We start from the raw sequence: 18666 nt of genomic DNA on the forward strand, positions 1-18666 counted from the left end.
GTAATAAAAATGTACTGCGCCCCTGACAGCATCCTTGGGCGATGTGTATTGTAACAACTTCAAAAGTGACAACGCTCCCTTGTAAAAGTCAATCCATTTGTACTAAATCTGGGGTTTGTTTAAATGGATGCCACTGAATCAGGACCACAGCGCTATCCAAACTGTGACAAACGGGAAGGACTGTCATCTAAGTCATGAGCCACACAGAGAGGAACTATTTCACCGGAGGAAAAGAGATGCCAGCTAAAAAAGACTGTTCACCGTTAGCCAAGGCACATAAGCCACAGGTGTCAGTGGCATCCATTTAAACAAACCCCAGATTTAGTACAAACGGATTTAGGTGTCAGGGAACAGAGCAGAAGGTCTACTCAGTGACATCTCCATGTCTGTCTCCAGGACAAGAATAGAACCTTCGTTTACACGATCTCTACTCTTTCTACATATCCTGCAGTGTAGACATTACTGTTCCCATTTCATAGTTGTAGAAATCGATCCTGCGTCAAGTCAGGCTATTTCCATGATCTCGGACCACCAGGCACGGAAGGGCTGCTGGTGGGGTGATGTATGGGAGGGTAATGATGTGAGTGGGCGTGCACAGAAGAAGCAGTTAAGCTCTGAGAGTGACAACTTTTCACAGGGCAGGAAAACATCTTCTCTAGAGAGCTCTCGGTGTATATGCGATGGGCTAGCCTCTGTAAGAGTGCACGCAGCTTCTGCCTGCTAGAGGACCACCATGGGTTTCTGAAACTCCTGCCCAGCTACCGGAGAGATGCCTGTTTCTCAGCATCTTCTAACTTTCCCCGCAAAGCCAAACCTGCTCATCCTATCTCTACTTCCTATTGTTTCCTCTGATAAGCAGGGCCCCAGTGAACAATTAAAGCTTTCAATAAATAATCTCTAAGCACATTCATTTGATTGACTGTTATTTGATACAGCAGTTAGTTTCAATGGGGCAGTTAATATTGATCACATAAAGTACTCCAGACAAACATGAAACAGTTCCAGAACTCCATGGATTATTACCCTTTATCTGCCACTCATCTGGGTTACTTGTAATGGTCACGGAATTTAAAATCAATAATAACAATTAGTGTTCTGTACACCAAAAGGGATGAATCATGTGAAATGGGTTTTCATATAAAATCAAAGCTACACTGGGCTTATGCCACGGAGAAAGGCTCTCTGCATTTCCAGGACACATTTGGCAAAGTAATTTCAGGCAAGTCTGTCTTCAAAATGGGCAGCAAGAGAAAAAGAGAGGTATTTAGAGGATGTGGCCATAGAGACAGCCGGCCTCGTGAAACCCTTGACAATCTTAATCCTTAAAGATGAAGCGTGAAAGATAAAAGTGATCAAAAGTAAGTGCTAACAAACGCAGTGAAATCAATGGGACTGGCAATATCCTTCCTCTGAGATGCGGTTCTCGCCACCTTTCTCAGCTTCCAGTTCCTAGGCATCAATCATGATTTTTTTTTTTGACAATAAAATGGCAACAACAGTATTTTAGCTCCACGGCCCCACCGCTGTAATGGTGGGATAATTAAAATGCAAAGCAACAGAGAAATGTTTCATCATTAAACTGTAACCAGAGCACTATGTGAAATCATCCATTCCAAAGTCTTGTTTTTCATCAATTATTTGTTATTTATCTGATGTAAATATAAGGAGGGCTAATTAAAATGTATGCCTTTTTATACAGCTTCTTGTCATTAAAGCCAATGAAAGCATTCTGAGGCCCATAATGAAATAATTATGTTTGCCTTTAAGAATTCTCTTCAATAACACATGGCAGTGCTGAGCTAAATTAAAACATCAGGAACTAAATCTCGCTTGCCTCCATTTCCATTTTACTTAATTATACCCCCAAGCTTTCCAATAGACCAGATCCTAAAAAATCTTTTGAAGCGAAAATGACCTTCATATCATCAGCCTTTTTATAATTATGGACTTTCATGACAAGACAAAGGTACGGGAGCCCTGAAAGCTTTAATATTCGTGAGAACAGGGATTTATCGCAGGAGGTCTTCATTTGCTCTGCAAATTAGAGAAAAACTGTGATAAATGTGACCCATATCTCTTCCCAGTTAATTGATGTACAGGTCTTATCTGGTCTTCTCTGCATCACTTCTATCACAGTATTTTGAACTCAGTTATGTGGGGTTTTTTTTTCCCCTGACTTGGTAAAACATTCATTCTCAGTGGTGAACAGTAATTACAGTAATTGATCAACAACACCACCACCCAACATTTCCCTAAATCTGAATCAAATTAGGAGATTAACTCCTCTTCAACACTAAAACTTAAAAAAGGAGCCATCTTGAAAGAAGTAGATTGAAGAAAACCCATAAACTTGAAAAACAAAAATAGGACATTTTCATTTGAATTTCTCCTTCTCCAAACCTCAAATCGGATATATTTGCAAAGGAAAAAAAATAAATCTGAGTTTAAGAGAAAAGGAAGACGGAAAGAGGGGCGGAGAATCTGCGGGGCTGGTGGCAAATGGAATGGCTTTAAGGATGCTGTCATGTGATGCGGATGGGGGTGGCTGCTTGGGGCTCAGAAAAGTAAATAGGGGTCCAGGGGATTAGCTCCAATAATGTGACTTCCCTCCCATTTTGCTCTGTATGGGGCCTTGGCACGAATCATAGGTGGTAATATTTGGTGACTGCTGGGTAGGCTCTCGTGAGACATCAGAGGCTGGAAACCGCTGACAGCCAGGAAACAAATACCTATGACATGACAACGTTAAACTGCCCTTACAATCTTAGATCTGATTTTATTAAAATCACTTCACCCCCCCGCCCCACCACCACCAAGTTATTCTTTGTTCTGTTTAAAGCCATCTCCTTTTGGGGATGAGGGGCACTGTCACTCATGATCCCCCCCTGTGAACAGGAGCTCTCGTCTCCCACTCTGAGTGGGCTCCCTTCGGCAGTTGCTATGGGTGGGAGCCCAAGGCTCCTGGGATCCCAGTGCCCTGGCGAGAGGAAATGCTGGGCCGGGCTGGGTCGCCCCGCTGATGTCAGTTCCTGTTGTCCACACCTTATCAGGCTGCGGACCAAGGGTCTTATCTAACTGGCCCCCCTTCAGCTCCCCACCCTGCAAGGCCAGAGAAGAATCAAGTCAGCAGTTCCATTGCCTGTCTGAAGTCCTATCTAAGAAGCTCCGAAAGCTCAGAGTAAATAACATAATACCTGCAGACTCACCCTATACGGCTTTCTTGGTAGAGAGAACTTTTGCAACGTTTCAAAAAATTCCTTTAAAGGGGTCTAGGGGGATGGGATGGGACAGGAATCATGCTTCTTGATGTTGAAGTAAGGGAGCTGGGAAGGAAGAGGAGAATTCGGGGCAACACATTGACTGATGAGGTGGTGTTATTAGATCTTACAGATGGGGCAGGTTATCTCATCTGCTATTTAACAAGAGGTACTTAGGCCAAGCCACTTACAGACAGAAGACTGATAAATCTGAAACCTGAGGTAACTCTGCTCTCCTCTCCCCCTCAACCCCAATTCCAACTTTTTAAGATGAGGTTGGTGAAGAACGGATATACAGGATCCGGCACAAATAACGCCCCTGTTTTATTACAAAATCTTTGATTACAAAATCATAAGCATGCCGTTCTGTAACATAACAGTATCACGCTCAAGCACACCACATGACATTTCAGGTGAAATGTTCAAATTAAAACTATAGATTATTACACCCACGTTATTACCCTACCAACCACACTCAAGCCGGCCTTACTTCTGCCAGACCTTGTAGATTCGCTCATAGTGATTCGATCCAATGATTCTCTCCCCTCCCTGACTCCCAGCACGGGCACAAGTGCTGGAGGCAGAACCATCGTCATAATACTTAAATCCAGTTTGCAAGGGACGTCTTCTAAGTACAGGCCTGCAGTTTGCCACCAAAGGAATTCACATTCGGAATTCACATTCACAAGGAGATCTTTAGTATGAATGGGAAAATTAAGCTGTGAGGACTCTAGTTATATTGACCATAGAATCCAAACAAAGACAGTCTGTGCCACTCCTGAGTTCAAGGGGCGGCCTAGGAGATGTCGTAATATTGAAATATCTGGCATATTTCAATGATTTATGTGGGAACTGTGGCAGTATATTCGAAAGTGGGTTATTCTAGAAAATCAGAGATATATGACTGCCATAAGTACCCTATAATTTGAAAGGCAAGATTCCATATTAATATCTTTTGGAGAGGTTTTTAGCCAAGAGTTTTCTGATTAACCTTCATCAAAACTCCCATTTCCGAAATAGTCTATTTAATTGATAGTTAACTGAATTTATATTAGAACATTTAAAGTATAAAAATGTCAGTTAAGGATTAATTTATTGGCACTTACATGTAACTCAAACTCTATGGAAGGTTCTTTTCAAGATGTTCTAAAATGAACATGGCACATATTATTTAATAAGTCCTGTGCAACTTATATTTTGCATCTTGGTTTCCTGTCTCCATCTGCCTCCCAGAGTCTCTTTGTAACTAAAAATTTCAAGCCTCTAAAAATTTTTTTGGGGGGGTGGTTTAAAGATTATAAATTCCTTGAAAGCAGAATTTATCATCTTTATCATTTATCATGCATATCTCTTCTGAAATCCTTTATTGATGCTAGCGGAATGTAGAAAAGAGAAAACCGTAAGGTTTTCTTTCCCTTTCAGCCAAATCAGGGGCTGAACATGTTGAAAGTAAATTATAAATATCTGATGTGCAGAAGGTCTCGATTTTACTTTCATGCTGTAAAGAAAAGTTCATGACAATGCTGACTGGGTGTTGTATCGTCAAAGCCAGGCTTCCAGAAATGAGAAGAAAACTTCTGATTCAGGTCAGCTAACCTATCAGAAATTGCCATTCTGGTCATTTATCTACTAAGGAAAAAAAAAAAAAAGAGAAAAGAGGCCTGTTCCAATGCAACAGCTTTGCATTTGGGCTGGAAAATCAAATGCTAACGAGAGTTTCCAAATCAATTCCATAAGCGAAGTTTAAGCAGACAGATGTCTACCGCTCCTACTGTTTTGTTTTACTTTTGGAATCTACGCTTTCTGGTGATAAAATTTCAACGCATGCATTTTTTCTTCTAAGATGCCTGTCCATACCTCTCTACCCAAAGCCCCAAGTTATCTGGATGTTGACGATACTTATTTGGGTAAATCTCTTTTTTCTACAGGGGAAAAAACTTTGTGAATCTCCCACTTGTTTTCAGCCGACCCTGTCCTGCACTCTGAGATTTAAGCAAAAGTCCCTTTTCTTCTCTTCTTTCTGATGGTATTAGTTACCACCGTCATGTGGCCGAGAAGCAGAAAATTATGTCCTACTTTAGAAAAACAATTGAGCCTTTTCACTGAAATATTTATTCAAAACCCCATTCAATTCATACGGTGGCTGTCAGTCTTTATTTAGTCTCTCTTTCAGAGGGTATCTTTGATTTTGCCACTTTGACCCCAATTTATATCTCACTAGGAGAGGATTTGGATAGTGTTTAATACTTAAAATTCAGGTCCCAGGGCTCTGGGAAGGAGACTGACTTCATTTCTTAATCACACACAGCCACAGTTTTGTTGTTGTTTTAAAAAGATTATTTCTCACTAATGGGGAAAATACTATTTCAAAAAGACTTTTTTTTTCTTTTCTGGTTTGATGTGAGGAGTAGGGAGAAGACAGGGAAAAGGGCCAAGAAATTGTAGCACTCACGATGTCACTGAAAGCAACTATATTTAAACCACAAATATCAGGACCTCTCCTCTGCCCACTGAGCAATTAATGCTGAAAACATCTGGAGCAGCCTAAAACCAAGATAATCCAGGGGGCATCGGAACAGAAACTCGGAGACGCCATGCCTTCCAGGGGCAGCCTTAAATCATATTATTTATACCACATTCCCTTAGTAGCCCACTAATCCTGACTTCGCATTTTTATAACCAGCGATTCACCGGCCCTGCTCCAGCAGCAGCTGGCTGGCATATCACTTTTCTGTCTTCAAAATTTTTTAAGAAATGATAATAAAAAGAACATTCTAACACCTTTCCAAAAAAAAAAAAGCTTCGGGTGTTTTATGTTGAAAAGATTTACTCTAATTACTACACACACACACACACACACACACAATCAGTAGGATCTCAAAACAAAAAATAGTTTTGGTTGGAATTTAGTACTATGTTTTTTTTCCTCCTTGCCCACTGTTTCCTCTGCAGTAAGAGCACAAACAGATCTATTTCTCATCAAAACACTCATTAAGGAAAATGGAAAAGGCTGTGGCTTTTATGTTCTTACTTACAGAAAGGTAGCCCTGATATGATTGCTTTTATTCAAAAAGCCCTAACTAGCTTCCTCACCCTGAACCCAGCATGGCATGGCAGACATTTGTTGGAATATTTATTTACACTTAAAAGCTTAATTGCTTGATCACCTAAACTGACCAGTCATAAACTGGTTTATGGAGGAGAAAGCAGCTCTGTATAGGACATAAGCTGTATTTACACTTTATTCACTTAAACTAAAGTTGGGGCCTGGGATTCAAACCCTTGTGAAACTGACCACAATACGCACTAATTGCCCTGCTTACAAAAATAAGACACTGGAATTTCTGAAATCCCTTTGTCAAAAGTCTTTATTTACTTTTCCTAATGCAAGTTTCTTTGATTAGCTGAACTCTGCTGTTATCAACACTTCTTGCTTATCGGCTAGCCCTAGGCGAATGACACATTTACCACTCCTCTTCCTAGATAAGGCAAATCCCTTGTTTAACTTGTTCGAGAACAAACAAAGCTTTTCCCCCTACTCCTACAACTTCAGGGGCAGGTTTGGAGGGTTAATTACAAAAGGGAGAATGTCTGCCTGTAAAAGCTCTATTAGGTCTACCAGCTCTATGCTACGGCCTCCAGCATATTTTTCCCCTTCTTTAAAAACTGTTTCATTAGGACTTTTCCTACAGGATAAAATGTGGGAGAGCCCCGGTTTGCTGCCACCCCAAGTGAAGTTGTTCACACTTTTCATTGCTAGGGAGGATAGGTCTAAGAGATCTGGTAGAGGGCTGGAGAATTATTTCGTAAGGCTTAAGTTTCTTTGAGTTCTCTGGAAAAAAAAATAAGCAGCATTTGGGGAGCAGCTGAGGATTAAGACGCCTTCTGAAAACGATCTCCTTTTTGCCCTGGTTATGACTCTACGAAATACTGAGTCAGACAGCCAGCCTGCTGGCATCAAATGGTTATTGATTTTTCAGCTCCGAACCTGTTGATTTCCTGGCCCAAGAAGCAAGTCGTTATCCTTAAGAAAAGTTTCCGAAAGGGCAATTTAAATCTTGTCAGTGTCCCCTCTCCTTTTTCTTCTCTCTTTAGATAAGCAAGCCACCATGTTCTTAGGAAAACTCAATTTCTCCCAGTTAAACTTTGACCTTTTTGAAAACAAAGATTTAAAATGTCATTTTCAGGCTAATGCTCCAATGAATTGTCAAATAAAGTACTAAAAACATTTTGATAGATAGCCACAGCCATTTATCTAAATCACTGTCACGGCTAAGATGCATCCTGCAGGCTCCCACTGCAGCCACCGAAGGTGGGATTTTCTGGGACTTCTGATCATTTCTCAATCCTGCAGCCAGGCTACTGTGGACCAGATGCGTGCCTCGGCATGGTGTCAGCAGCAGATAACCGAATAGTCAATTAAAAAAAAAAAAAACCTGGGCTACCCCACTTATATTTCCTTTCCTATAACCAACGTCCAGGCTCCTCACTGAATTGCAAGATATGAAAAATAATGGATGGCTCGGCGCAAGGGGTGTTCATTGCCAGTAGTTTTCTAGCAAAACAGCAACTTCTTAGAGCAACAAAGTGACTCGGAAAGGTGGCAGCAGGGTCAATGCTAAGAAATATTGCTTTTCCTTAGCAAGGAAAACATTGGAGGCTGCAGCTTTAACTGGTGGTTTATGAACTTCAGGAGCTGCAAGCCATCTCCATCGGGCAAAATTCCTTGCAAGGAAGATGTCATATTTTAATTACTTTGGACTGCTGAAACACACAGGGAGGGGCTGATAGATACAACTGGTAACTAATCCAAAGAACAGCGAAGTTAAATTCCCTCTGCATACATCTTAGTAAAAACTGCACAATGTGCCCAATTGCCTTACTTGAAGAATGTTTCAAAGTCCTGTGGTCACCCTCTACTTTCCGTTCCCCCCCCCCCCCGCCTCCCCCCCACATATTTTTAAAACTGTTTTCAAGAGACGGTAAGGTTGGTAAGGAGAGGAGCGGGGGTCGGGAGGGCTTGTTTGGGAAGAAAACATCTAACAGGAAATTTTCAGCAGAGGGGATCAATATGCACACGCCAGCATATTACACCCTTTCAGCATTAAATCATTAAATCCTTTGTCTTGCTACCAGTGCAGTTTGTTGCCAATGTCTTTATTGCATGCAAGAGAGACAATTAATTTTTTTCTTGGTAGAAGAAGGGAAAAAATAAACCTACATTGAGCAGTGTGCCGATGTTGCCATTCGGTTTGGGTCAATCCACTGAAGCATGCTTTGAGAGCTTTCTCCTGGAGCATGCAGGAAGACGGGCTCGCAGTGTAGAAATCCAGGATTTGCCCAGGACTCACTGACAGAACATCCATACAGTCAAACATGATCTCCCCTGCACCGAATGTCTGCAAAAGTGCTTATCCTCTAGGTGTGGAGGCAAATGGCATAGAAAAGTCCACCCAACTCCATCAAACTCTGCCCCTTTTTTGGCACGTAGGCTGTTGGTCTTTTTCCCAGCCCCGAATCATGAATTATGACAGACAAGCCAGCTAAAAGCCTGTAATTGATCCAAATGATCATTTACCATTTTCCAGGCTTGCTCGGCCAATCCAGCCGGGGCGGGGGTTCCCAGAAAGATCCCAAGTTCTCCTTCGAAGCCAATGCCTGCAAAAAGCCTTCCGATTGCAGTCCGGATCCTACCCCGACGGTGCCCAGACAAGCCCTGCCCGGCTCGCTCGCGTCCTCGGCATCCCAGTCCTCAAACAGCTCGCATGGGGGAATTCTGGTCCCCCCTTTGGCAAAGAATAGACCCTCCTGCCTCTGAACAGCTCACTTCCTACTACTTCTGTCACACAGAATGAAAGATTGAATTGCCTAATATATGCGAGTGAACTTTCGGTGAACCCTTCCCGGGCTGCTAACCTTCAAATGACCCAACGAGTCTGACATCACCAACTCCCAGGATTCTCACAGAGCTTAGAAACTCCCAGCAGCCCTGCAAACGCAGACAGCCAGAGAGACAGGCAGCGAGCGAGCGTGCAAGCCGGCTCTTTCTTTCCCATTTCTCACCTTAAAAACAATGCAAGAAGTGCTTTTAAAACGAGCAGGGGAGGAGCCAGGACACCGCTCCTGGCTCACGCTGAGCGCCAACTTCTCTCCCTTTTCACCTTTTTTATTTGCAGCCGCTTAGTTTGCAAGCGAGTGTTCCCCCATGCGGCCCCCCCCTTTGCCTCCCGCCCACCCTCGAGCCCCCAGCCCACCCTTTAAATTCCTCTGTGCGCCTCTCTGTCTTTTAAATTCCTTGTAACTTATGTATTTTTCCACTCCCGAAAAAGCACAGGCAAGCCCTAAACTGTAGAATAGAGAACAGTTACCCCTCAGGGAAGCCTTGGGATGAGAAACTTTCCATTTCATAGTGTTTTCCCCTTTATCCTTCTTGCAAGCCCTGGCTGAAGGCATTGCATTTGCTCTGGAGTAAAAAGCCAGCTTTCTGGATTCAGTTACTTTTTAAAAACTCCCAAGTCTATAGACAGCCTAGGGAGTAGTCAAGATTAGTTAGTTACTCCTGTTCCAAACACACACAGTCGCTGATATACAGGATTCCAGGTCCTGAGGTGAGCAAGGATTATACAGTGCTCAGGAGCATGAATGTGGGAGTCAACCTGAACTGGATTCCCACTTCCGTTTGTGTGATCTGGGACAGGAATGTAACCTCTCCGGGCCTTAGTTTTCTCACCTGTAAAATGGGGACATACTACTTACTACCCACCTTGGTGGGTTGCACTGAGGACAAAAAGAAACCGTGCTTGTACAAGTTAGGACACAGCCTGGAACAAAGATTAGCTTATTTTTTAACCACGGAAATAAAAGCCCAGGAAGCCCGAGACCTGCCTGAGATCATACAGCTCAGAATCTTAACTAGAACCCAGCTCCCTGGAATCCCAGTCTAATGCAGCAATTACTGTGCTGTTACCATAGCCTGGCACCCTGATAACATGTTGGCAGCCGCTCTGATCACACAATCACCACCACTGCCAAATTAAACACATATTTTAAAAACTGCTTAAATGTGAGGGCCAGTTTTCAGCACTACTAGCCCCTGCCCAATCTGACACTTATTTAGAATAGTTTTAAGGGGAAAAAAATTATTTTTGTACTTCCTACAATGACCCTACCTAGAGGAAGGAGAAGCTTTTTAACCGAGTCTGAAAACATTGAGAAGGACAGATGCAATGGTTGCAAATAAACACAGGCACACAGAGGGCTTTCGAGGGGAGAGCCCATCCACCCTGCAGCCATTTTGCATAACTTGCTTACTGCACCTCAAAGAGAGGAGACTCTGGGGAGGAATTAAAACACCCTACCCCTTCCACCACCTCTCTAATATTTACTTATAATTCTCCCACAAAACAGGGTGGGCAAGTGGACAGGCTCCTGGCCCCTTACAGGGAAGGATGCTGCTCCAGTCTCCCTTTTGCGGACAGTGCTGGAATGTGCATTGGCATCCACGCTTTCAAAAAGCTTGTCAGGGGGCACCCCGCCCCTCACCCCACCGCTGCTCTATCTAGCAGAGTTGCTAAGTGGCACTCCTGGAGTAACATGAAAAGTATGCATCGCACACACTTACCAAATCAAAGATCCTTTTATGAAGGTACATTAACACAATTTTCAGCACAGCAAGCTGAGTTCTTGCTATTGAAAAGTTCAGGGTGATAAAGGGGTGAGATTTTGCTGAATCTACGTATTTGTTATTTTCTCTCTCTCTTTTTTATATGGCCCTCATTTTGTAACAGAGCCGTATTATAGGCAACCCTTTAACACAAAGAAAACACGCGTTTTTAGCAAGGAGCATGGCACAATTTACAAAACATTTAACACACTGTCATTAAGATAGTTGTAAAGATACACAAAGCACCATATTATGTGGTAATTTCTATGTGGTCCATGAGACTTGTAGCTCCAAATGTTTATTTAAGGTCCTCAGAGCTCCTTGGAAACTGGGCTTATTTTGTACCTGGGGCTGGAAATGGACAACCAGTTGTTCGGGGAGAGAGGAGGAAGCATCTGTATTTAAAGTACAGGAGGAGGAGCTAAGAGATGAGACACAAGGCAGCACTGCCAGGTGTGGGTGGGTGAGCATCTGCAACCAGGAGAGGCCATAGCATCTCCTTACTCCACACCCTCCCAAAGGACAGGGTGCCTTGGTGGCAGGGAAATGAGGGCGGGGTTAGTGTCCCCAGAATTCTGTTCATTGTCATTTCTTAAGCTAGAGAATCAGCCTCATCTCGAAAGAGACGTAACGGCTTCCAAACTTCTTCCCTCAAATACTATGTCATAACACAAAGACAATAATAAAGTGTGTGCTTTGTAGGGGCTGGGAGATTTGGTGTTTTCTCCTTTGCCCGTGAAAATTTAAAATTTATAATCACCTTAGGGTCCTCCTAACTGTAGAGAAATAAACTTAGGCCTTAGATGAACGATCAGTATTTAAATCCTTGTGAGCAGAATACTATGGGTTTGCTATAATGCAACAGTATTCAGTCAATTCATCATTTCTCATCATGAATTAATTATGCTGAAAACAATTATTAGAACTATTATTTAATCCAAGTATTAATTTAGAATGCAACCCCACAGTTTAGCCACATGCTTCTTATCATTTCTTTTTCAGGAACTCTAATTCTTATACCTCTTGAAAACTTGGTTCTTACTCCAAATTATCATCTTCAGTAAAATTAAGTAATTAAATTTACTTCAGGAATAAAGTAAAATTTATTTCTATTAAGACACAGAAATAAACCAGTTCTTTAAATACATATCCATGCACTATAAAGATTAATGACTAGGTAGAAAGTGAAAAGCAGTCTAGTTAATTTCTTGATAATGAAGTTGAAATCACTGGCCCCTCTTTTAAAGATTAATCAAATAGTTGGAAAAAAAATCTTTCCCAAATATCCTCTTGGTACAGCATAAATAAGATTTGGATATATGTCATCTCCTCACTTAATGTTGTCAAAACGTCCCACCGTAAGCAAAACGATGTATAACAAAGCCAATTTTACCGTAGGCTAATTGATATAAACAAGACTTAAGTTCCTAAGACATTTCATCACCTAAATGACATTGAACGAAAGGACCTGTACTTCCCATGTTTGATCCATGATAAAAGAAACTCTAGTACACGTATTTCCCACCACAAACAAAAAAGCTAAAGTTTGAGACCAAAAGCCATTTTGTTTCAGAATAACTGTGTATTTGTCAGTGTGACACAGCACATTTGAAAGCCATAATCATAAAACAAAAATTTATAGCCAGGGTTCAGGGTCTACATCTGTTTCTCTGGTTTGTGTACAGCAATTACCCACTGGACAATCCAGAAAGAAATGCCATGAATCATGCTTTGCAAACATGTTTGAACTGGAGAGTCTTGTGAAGAAAGAGCAGGCATCTCTGTGTAACAGTATTGCAGCCGGCCGTGCTCAAAACTGGTCAAGTGCTTTGTGTGATGTCTAAATAAAGTGGTTCTTACAGGCACAGACACATCCACCCCAGGCATAAGTCATGCAAAGTGCAGGCACGTGGGGGAGGGGCACGTGGAGGGAGGCGGATACTGATTGTTTTACAAAGACACACCTGTCTCTTTCAAGTTTATTTTAAAATATATATTTATTTCTTTTTACCGTTAATCTTCTATAAATCCCTCTTGCCACAATTCTGCCAGAAAAACAAATGGTTAGCACTGAGTACTATGTGTTTTGGGCGGGGAAGCCGAGGCAGAGAGGTGTGGCCACCACAAGCCAGGTGCTGAGGCTGTTCCCACGGCTGCCACACCACCAGGAAGAGCTGCTTGGGTGTCAGTAGGTGGGAGAAGTTCTAACGTTCATCAACATGCAGGAACTGCTTCGGGCCCTTCCATCTGCATACCTGCTAATGCACCAGGACTGTTGATGTCCATGCATCTTATATCAGAGGATACCCAGGCACTTCCCAAACATGAACTTGAGAGGTGGTGCTATGCATCACTGCAGAGTGGGTCCTCTCAGAACCCCAAGAAGCATTTGTTTTGCCTCAAACACTTCTTCACCCTGAGTGTTGGCCACTGTGTCCTTCCTGCATTTGGCTCGTTTCTCCCCAGCTTCCTGTTTTCTCCAGTTTCTCCAAGTAAGTCTTCCCACCTGATTGCTTAAGAACATCACTCACTCCAGGACAAGGGGCACACTTCTCTCTTTCCACACTTCTCAGTTGTTTTCTTTAGCACTTCTCAGCTTTTGCTGCGCATGACTCATAAAGAAACTTCTTAAAGCCCAACAGTTTCTGGTGGTCCCAACTTAACACTTAAATCCATCCCCTCCGGAAGGCCTCGGCACTGAGCAATAAGCTCCCAGCTGTTTCTCAGCTGACAGCCGCTGCTGCTGGCATCATCTCAATGATCAGCTTGGGAGAGACTTATCTTTGGCTATTTCCTCTGATTTACTTTCCCCCCTTTTTTAATTTAGATTTTGTTAAAGTAATACAGATTCATAAAAACTCAGAGAGTCTAGTCTAGAAGATATAAAGTGAAAATTATATATATGTGTGTGTGTATGCATATATATGTGTATATAAAATATCATCTGTCCAGAAAAAATCCAGCCATTGTTAGTATAATGAGAACAGTTTGTGTGGCCTTGATGTAACCTGGCAGCCAAGGAGAGGGGACTGGAATGAGCAATGACTGAACAATGATGACTTCACTGTACTAGTCAGTGGGGGCGGTAGATGCCCCCCACTGAGTGAGCATGTGTGCTGTGCAGAAACTATTCAAATGATTCACTATGGGCAACTAGTGAGTGACAGCTTCATCACAATAACATGCTCGCTCATGCATCACATCTTGTGCAGAGTTTTTTTTGGCACGACATCAAATCACCCAGGTGACTCAGCCCCCCTAGGGCCCAGATTTGGCGCCCTGTGACTTCTGGCTTTTCTGAGAACTAAAATCACCTTTGAAAGGGAAGAGATTGAGGACTGTCAACAAGACTCAGGAAAATGTGATGGGGCAGCTGAGGTGATTGGGAGAACTGTGTGAGGCCCCAAGGTGCCTACTTTGGAGGGGACTGAGGTATCACTGTCCCATGCACAATGTTTCTTGTATCTTCTTCAATAAATGTCTCTATTTTTCATAGTACATGGCTGGGTACTTTCTGGGCAAATGTTTAGTTAACTCCTCTATGTGTTTGTTCATCACATGTTGAGTACCTACTATGTGCATCATTGTGGTAGGTGCTGGGCATATACCTATTTATCATCATGGGGACTGTTTGTGGGTTTTACACAGATATAATCAAACAATACATATTGTTCTGCAATGTTTTTTATTTAACAATATTTTTGGTCATCTTTTCATAATAAACAGAACTTTATCATTTAATAAATGAGTACATAGAGATTTATTTTTTAAATAAATAGAGTTTCTTTACACTAATGTGCTGTAATCCATTTAACCAGTGTCCAGCTACTACACATTTAAGTTGTTTCCAATTTTTCAGTGTTTTAAGAAGCCCTGTGCATATGTATACCAAAACGTCTGCTGGGTAAAATTCTAGGAACAGTATTACCAGGTCAAAGATGATGTACATTTTAAAGTTTGATGGCTATACAATATAGTATTCCTGGATGGTTGTGCTAAAGTGTATTCTCCTTTTGTTCTAAAGCATGGGGCAATAAACTTTGTCTATATAGGGCCACCGGAAATACGTTAGACTTTGCAGGTTATATGGTTTCTTCTACAATTGTTCAGCCCTGCTACTGCAGTATAAAGGAGCCATAGGCCACAGATGTATACATTACACACACACACACACACACACACACACTATATACTTATATACATATATATTGTTGGGAACTGCCCTGCCTGGTTTCAGAAGCTGTAATCCCCCTTGGCTAAGGCTGAGTACAAAGACCTATAAGCCATTAAGGAGACAAAGCTTATCTTCCTTGTTGGGACACCACCTCTGCCCCCCTTTTACTTCACCCTGCTTGGCCCCAGGGGGATGACTGGTTAGCCAATGACGAGTAAGATTCCTCAAAGGAGGGACAACCTAAGACAGGCATGGTCATGAAGGGGCCCTCAGGGAAGGACACGGGAGGCTATAGAAAAATGGGGAGATGGACCCTAGCCCCTCAACTTTGACATAGCCTGGGTCCTCATTCTGTCTGCAAGAAGTCTCCTAGTCTCTTGGCTGCCTTACTTCCCCTGCCTAACTTAAGCCTGAAACAATGCTGGAGGTAGGTGCAGCCCTGTGCTGGAAAGGGCAGGTTCCTTGGGGCAATCAGTCCTAAGAAAGAATGCACAAAATCTTATGAAACCTACTTTGCTAATACCCTCAATTTAAGTGATAAGGGTCCGAGCATGAAATGAGTTTGTTTCCCCAAAGTTTTATGGCCCTTTAGCTATCGGACCCTGACTAAAAATAAGCCCTCAGAGTTCTTTGAATGTTATCTATTGTTTGATCATTACTACCTGACAATGATTGATGAGCTTTATGTGTATGCCCTGTACTCCTTTACAAATTAAACCCAATAAAAGCCCATTGAGGAATAGGCTCCTGGCCTTTCTTCTTTGAGAGATTGGCCATCTTTCCTTCCCAAGCAGACCATTTCTCGGTAGACTTATTCTCATCTGTGGTGGACAGGGCAGGTTGGGGGGCCCTGTGGGCAGAGCCCCTCTACAATATATGAATGGGCATGTATGTATGTGTGTATATATACATACACACATGAATGGCATGGATGTATTCAACAAAACTTCATAAGAATTAGCAGTGGACTGGGGTTAACCCATGGGCTGTAGTTTGTCCACTTCTGTTCTAAACCAACATATCACCAAATTCTACATTGTCTTGCCTCCTTCTCTAGAAAACCTGCCTATGTACATTTGAGTTTTGTTACCACTTTAATTTTCCTTCTCCTTTAAAAGCTTCACCCAGTTTCAACTGGTGTACCACATGAGTAACTGAGTAAAGTGGCTCTTCTATTATATTCCTTCCTCTAGAATCACTTCTCCTTCTGTCTTGCCTCATAATTTCCCACTTTCCTACTTTACCCTCTCCACTTCCTTCTGTAGGAAGGGCCGTGAGATAGCATTTCTGCCCTCCAATGAGCCCGATGCCCCTGTGCTTCCATTTCTGCACTGCCCAGCCTTGCTTTAAAGTCCATTATTTCCATCAGCGCCCCACTCACCCCAATATTTGGGAGCTGGAAAATTTAGCAATGATTTTGAGAACAGATGCCAATGGCACCGCCGTGCTACAACATGCCCGTGACGTCCCTGTGTTATCCTGCTTGAACTGTTTTAATGTCTCATCTCAAAGCATCTTCCAATGAGCTAGGATTAGATGTGCCACCCAGCTGGCAGAGCGCTTAGAAGAACAGTAAGACTCTTTCAAGGATGGAAAAAAGCACAAAGGAGTCTCAGAGTGATTTGCAATTATTTCATGTTAATATTATTAATAATGGATAATGTCTATAACTGAGATGCCTAACTTAATTCCTAGTTCAACACTTCATTTTTGGAAAATCATACGTATGAACAGAGGCTATTAGTTGGCTCTTAAACTGCTGTTTAAATTAATTAAAATCCAATACAATTAAAAACTTAGTTCCTCAGTCACACTAGCTGCATTTCAAGGGCTCAAAAGTCACATGTGACAGCACAGATAGAGAACATTTTCAGTATAGCAGAAAGTTCTATTGGACCACGGTGCTTTCAAATGTCAGCTCAGTGACCAGAGAGGCAGTATAACATCGTGGGCAGGACCATGGAGTCTGGATGTCAACTGACTGTACCTGAATCCCAGCCTCCCCTCTACCCATGTGACCCTCGGCAAGTAATTTAACCTCTACATGCCTTAATTCCCTCACCAGAAAAATGGGGATACTAATAATATGTATGTTAAAGGTCTGTAGAAATGAGGAATTGAAGCAATATAAGTGAAAAGTATGTAGAACATTGCCTGAGATATAAGTGCTTTAAAAATATTAGCGGAATATCTGTGAGGAGAAAATTAAGCCGGGAACACATAGCTCAAATACTACTCAAGCACCACTGTTACCAGGTGCAGAGAATCCTCCTCAGGGCTGTCATTTCCAACCAGGATGCACATTTCAGGCTACAGGATACAAACGCTTGCAATTAGGGCAAGTTCCCTGAGAGCTTTTGCTGTGCATGCCTGGTTATGTACCACTGCACTGAAGCATGCATGTGTGAGTGTGTGCAGTAGAAAGGAGGATGGTTTCTTTTGCTTTGCAAAGCAGACACTCAGTCAGAATGGCAATAGACTATTTGACAAGCCCCACCCTGCTGCTCCTGTGGGAGGCAGAAAATATATGACACGACTTGCTGTTTTCTGCAGCAGTGGTATTTAGCCTCAGGAAGGTAAGAACAATTATAACTAATAAAATGTCAAAGGTATTGTACAGGATGGAAGACTTGTTTTATCTATCCTATCCTATCCATCTTTTCTTCCATCCACCCACCCATTCCATCAACCCCATCCACCTACTCATTCATCTACCTGATATCCACCCGTCCACCCTCCCATCTATTTACCCAGTACCTATACACCCACACTTCTATCTCACTTGTCCACCTACCCATTTACTTATCCATTGACCTGTTTCTTCTCGTTCTGACCCATCATCTAACCACCAATGGTGATAGGGTAGGCCTTGTGGCAGGCAATATGCAGAACAGAGAGAGAGACAAAAGTAAAGCTTCTTAGATTATGCATGTGTCTTCCTGTAGAGTCCTTGAAAAGGATTTCCTGGGGAGTTGTGCCGACAGACATAGAGTCAAAGTCACTGACCACTGGAGATTTCAGTTAAACAGGTGCGGTAATCAGGCTGTGGCCGGGTGCCCCTCGGATCTAACACTGATTTCTAAGAGCATCCAGGATTTGAAATGCTAATGAAGCTGAGTTCTATTAGCAACACAAAAGTTTGTGACTCGGAGGGAAAGCTGAAGGCCCCCAAGGAATTTCCATTAGTTTCTATTAGCAAAAAGGATGTAAAAAGTCACAAATACATCAGAGGCCACTGGAGAGGGAATGGAGTTTAAATTCATCCTGGGGTCTGACAGAGAAAAGGGCAAATAAAAAAGGCCAATGTGACTGAGCAGGAATTGGGCCAGAAAGAAATCTCTGAAATTTCTGTTGGGGAAACAATGATTTGCCTATACATACGTTACACACACACACACACACACACACGCATGGGCACACATACACAATGAATATAAGAGAAATATTTTGTTGAAAAAATCATTCTCTCTCTCCTTTCAAACAGCAGAAAAAAAAATATATATATATCCACCTTTTTGACCTCTACCTCAACCAAGGGCTTTGACACCTCCATGTGAGAGGGTACCACAGTG

The 18666-nt window shown here is 42.3% G+C and overlaps 1 protein-coding gene across 3 annotated transcripts in view; it reads right to left on the reverse strand.

Annotated features, from left to right (window-relative positions):
* RARB (retinoic acid receptor beta) overlaps positions 1-18666 on the reverse strand; it is a 359212-nt gene that overhangs the window by 151784 nt on the left and 188762 nt on the right. The window contains exon 1 of one of the 3 annotated variants that reach the window (XM_028517844.2): positions 8479-9163. The exons of 1 other annotated variant lie outside the window; for it this stretch is intronic. In XM_028517844.2, coding sequence (XP_028373645.1) covers positions 8479-8635 — 157 coding nt within the window. In that variant the 5' untranslated portion in view covers positions 8636-9163. Of the gene's footprint in view, positions 1-8478; positions 9164-18666 lie in introns of those variants that run through there. One more of the 3 variants, XM_028517847.2, reaches the window with a different exon arrangement.

The sequence above is a fragment of the Phyllostomus discolor genome, chromosome 7, assembly GCF_004126475.2.
Source record: "Phyllostomus discolor isolate MPI-MPIP mPhyDis1 chromosome 7, mPhyDis1.pri.v3, whole genome shotgun sequence".
NCBI lineage: Eukaryota > Metazoa > Chordata > Mammalia > Chiroptera > Phyllostomidae > Phyllostomus > Phyllostomus discolor.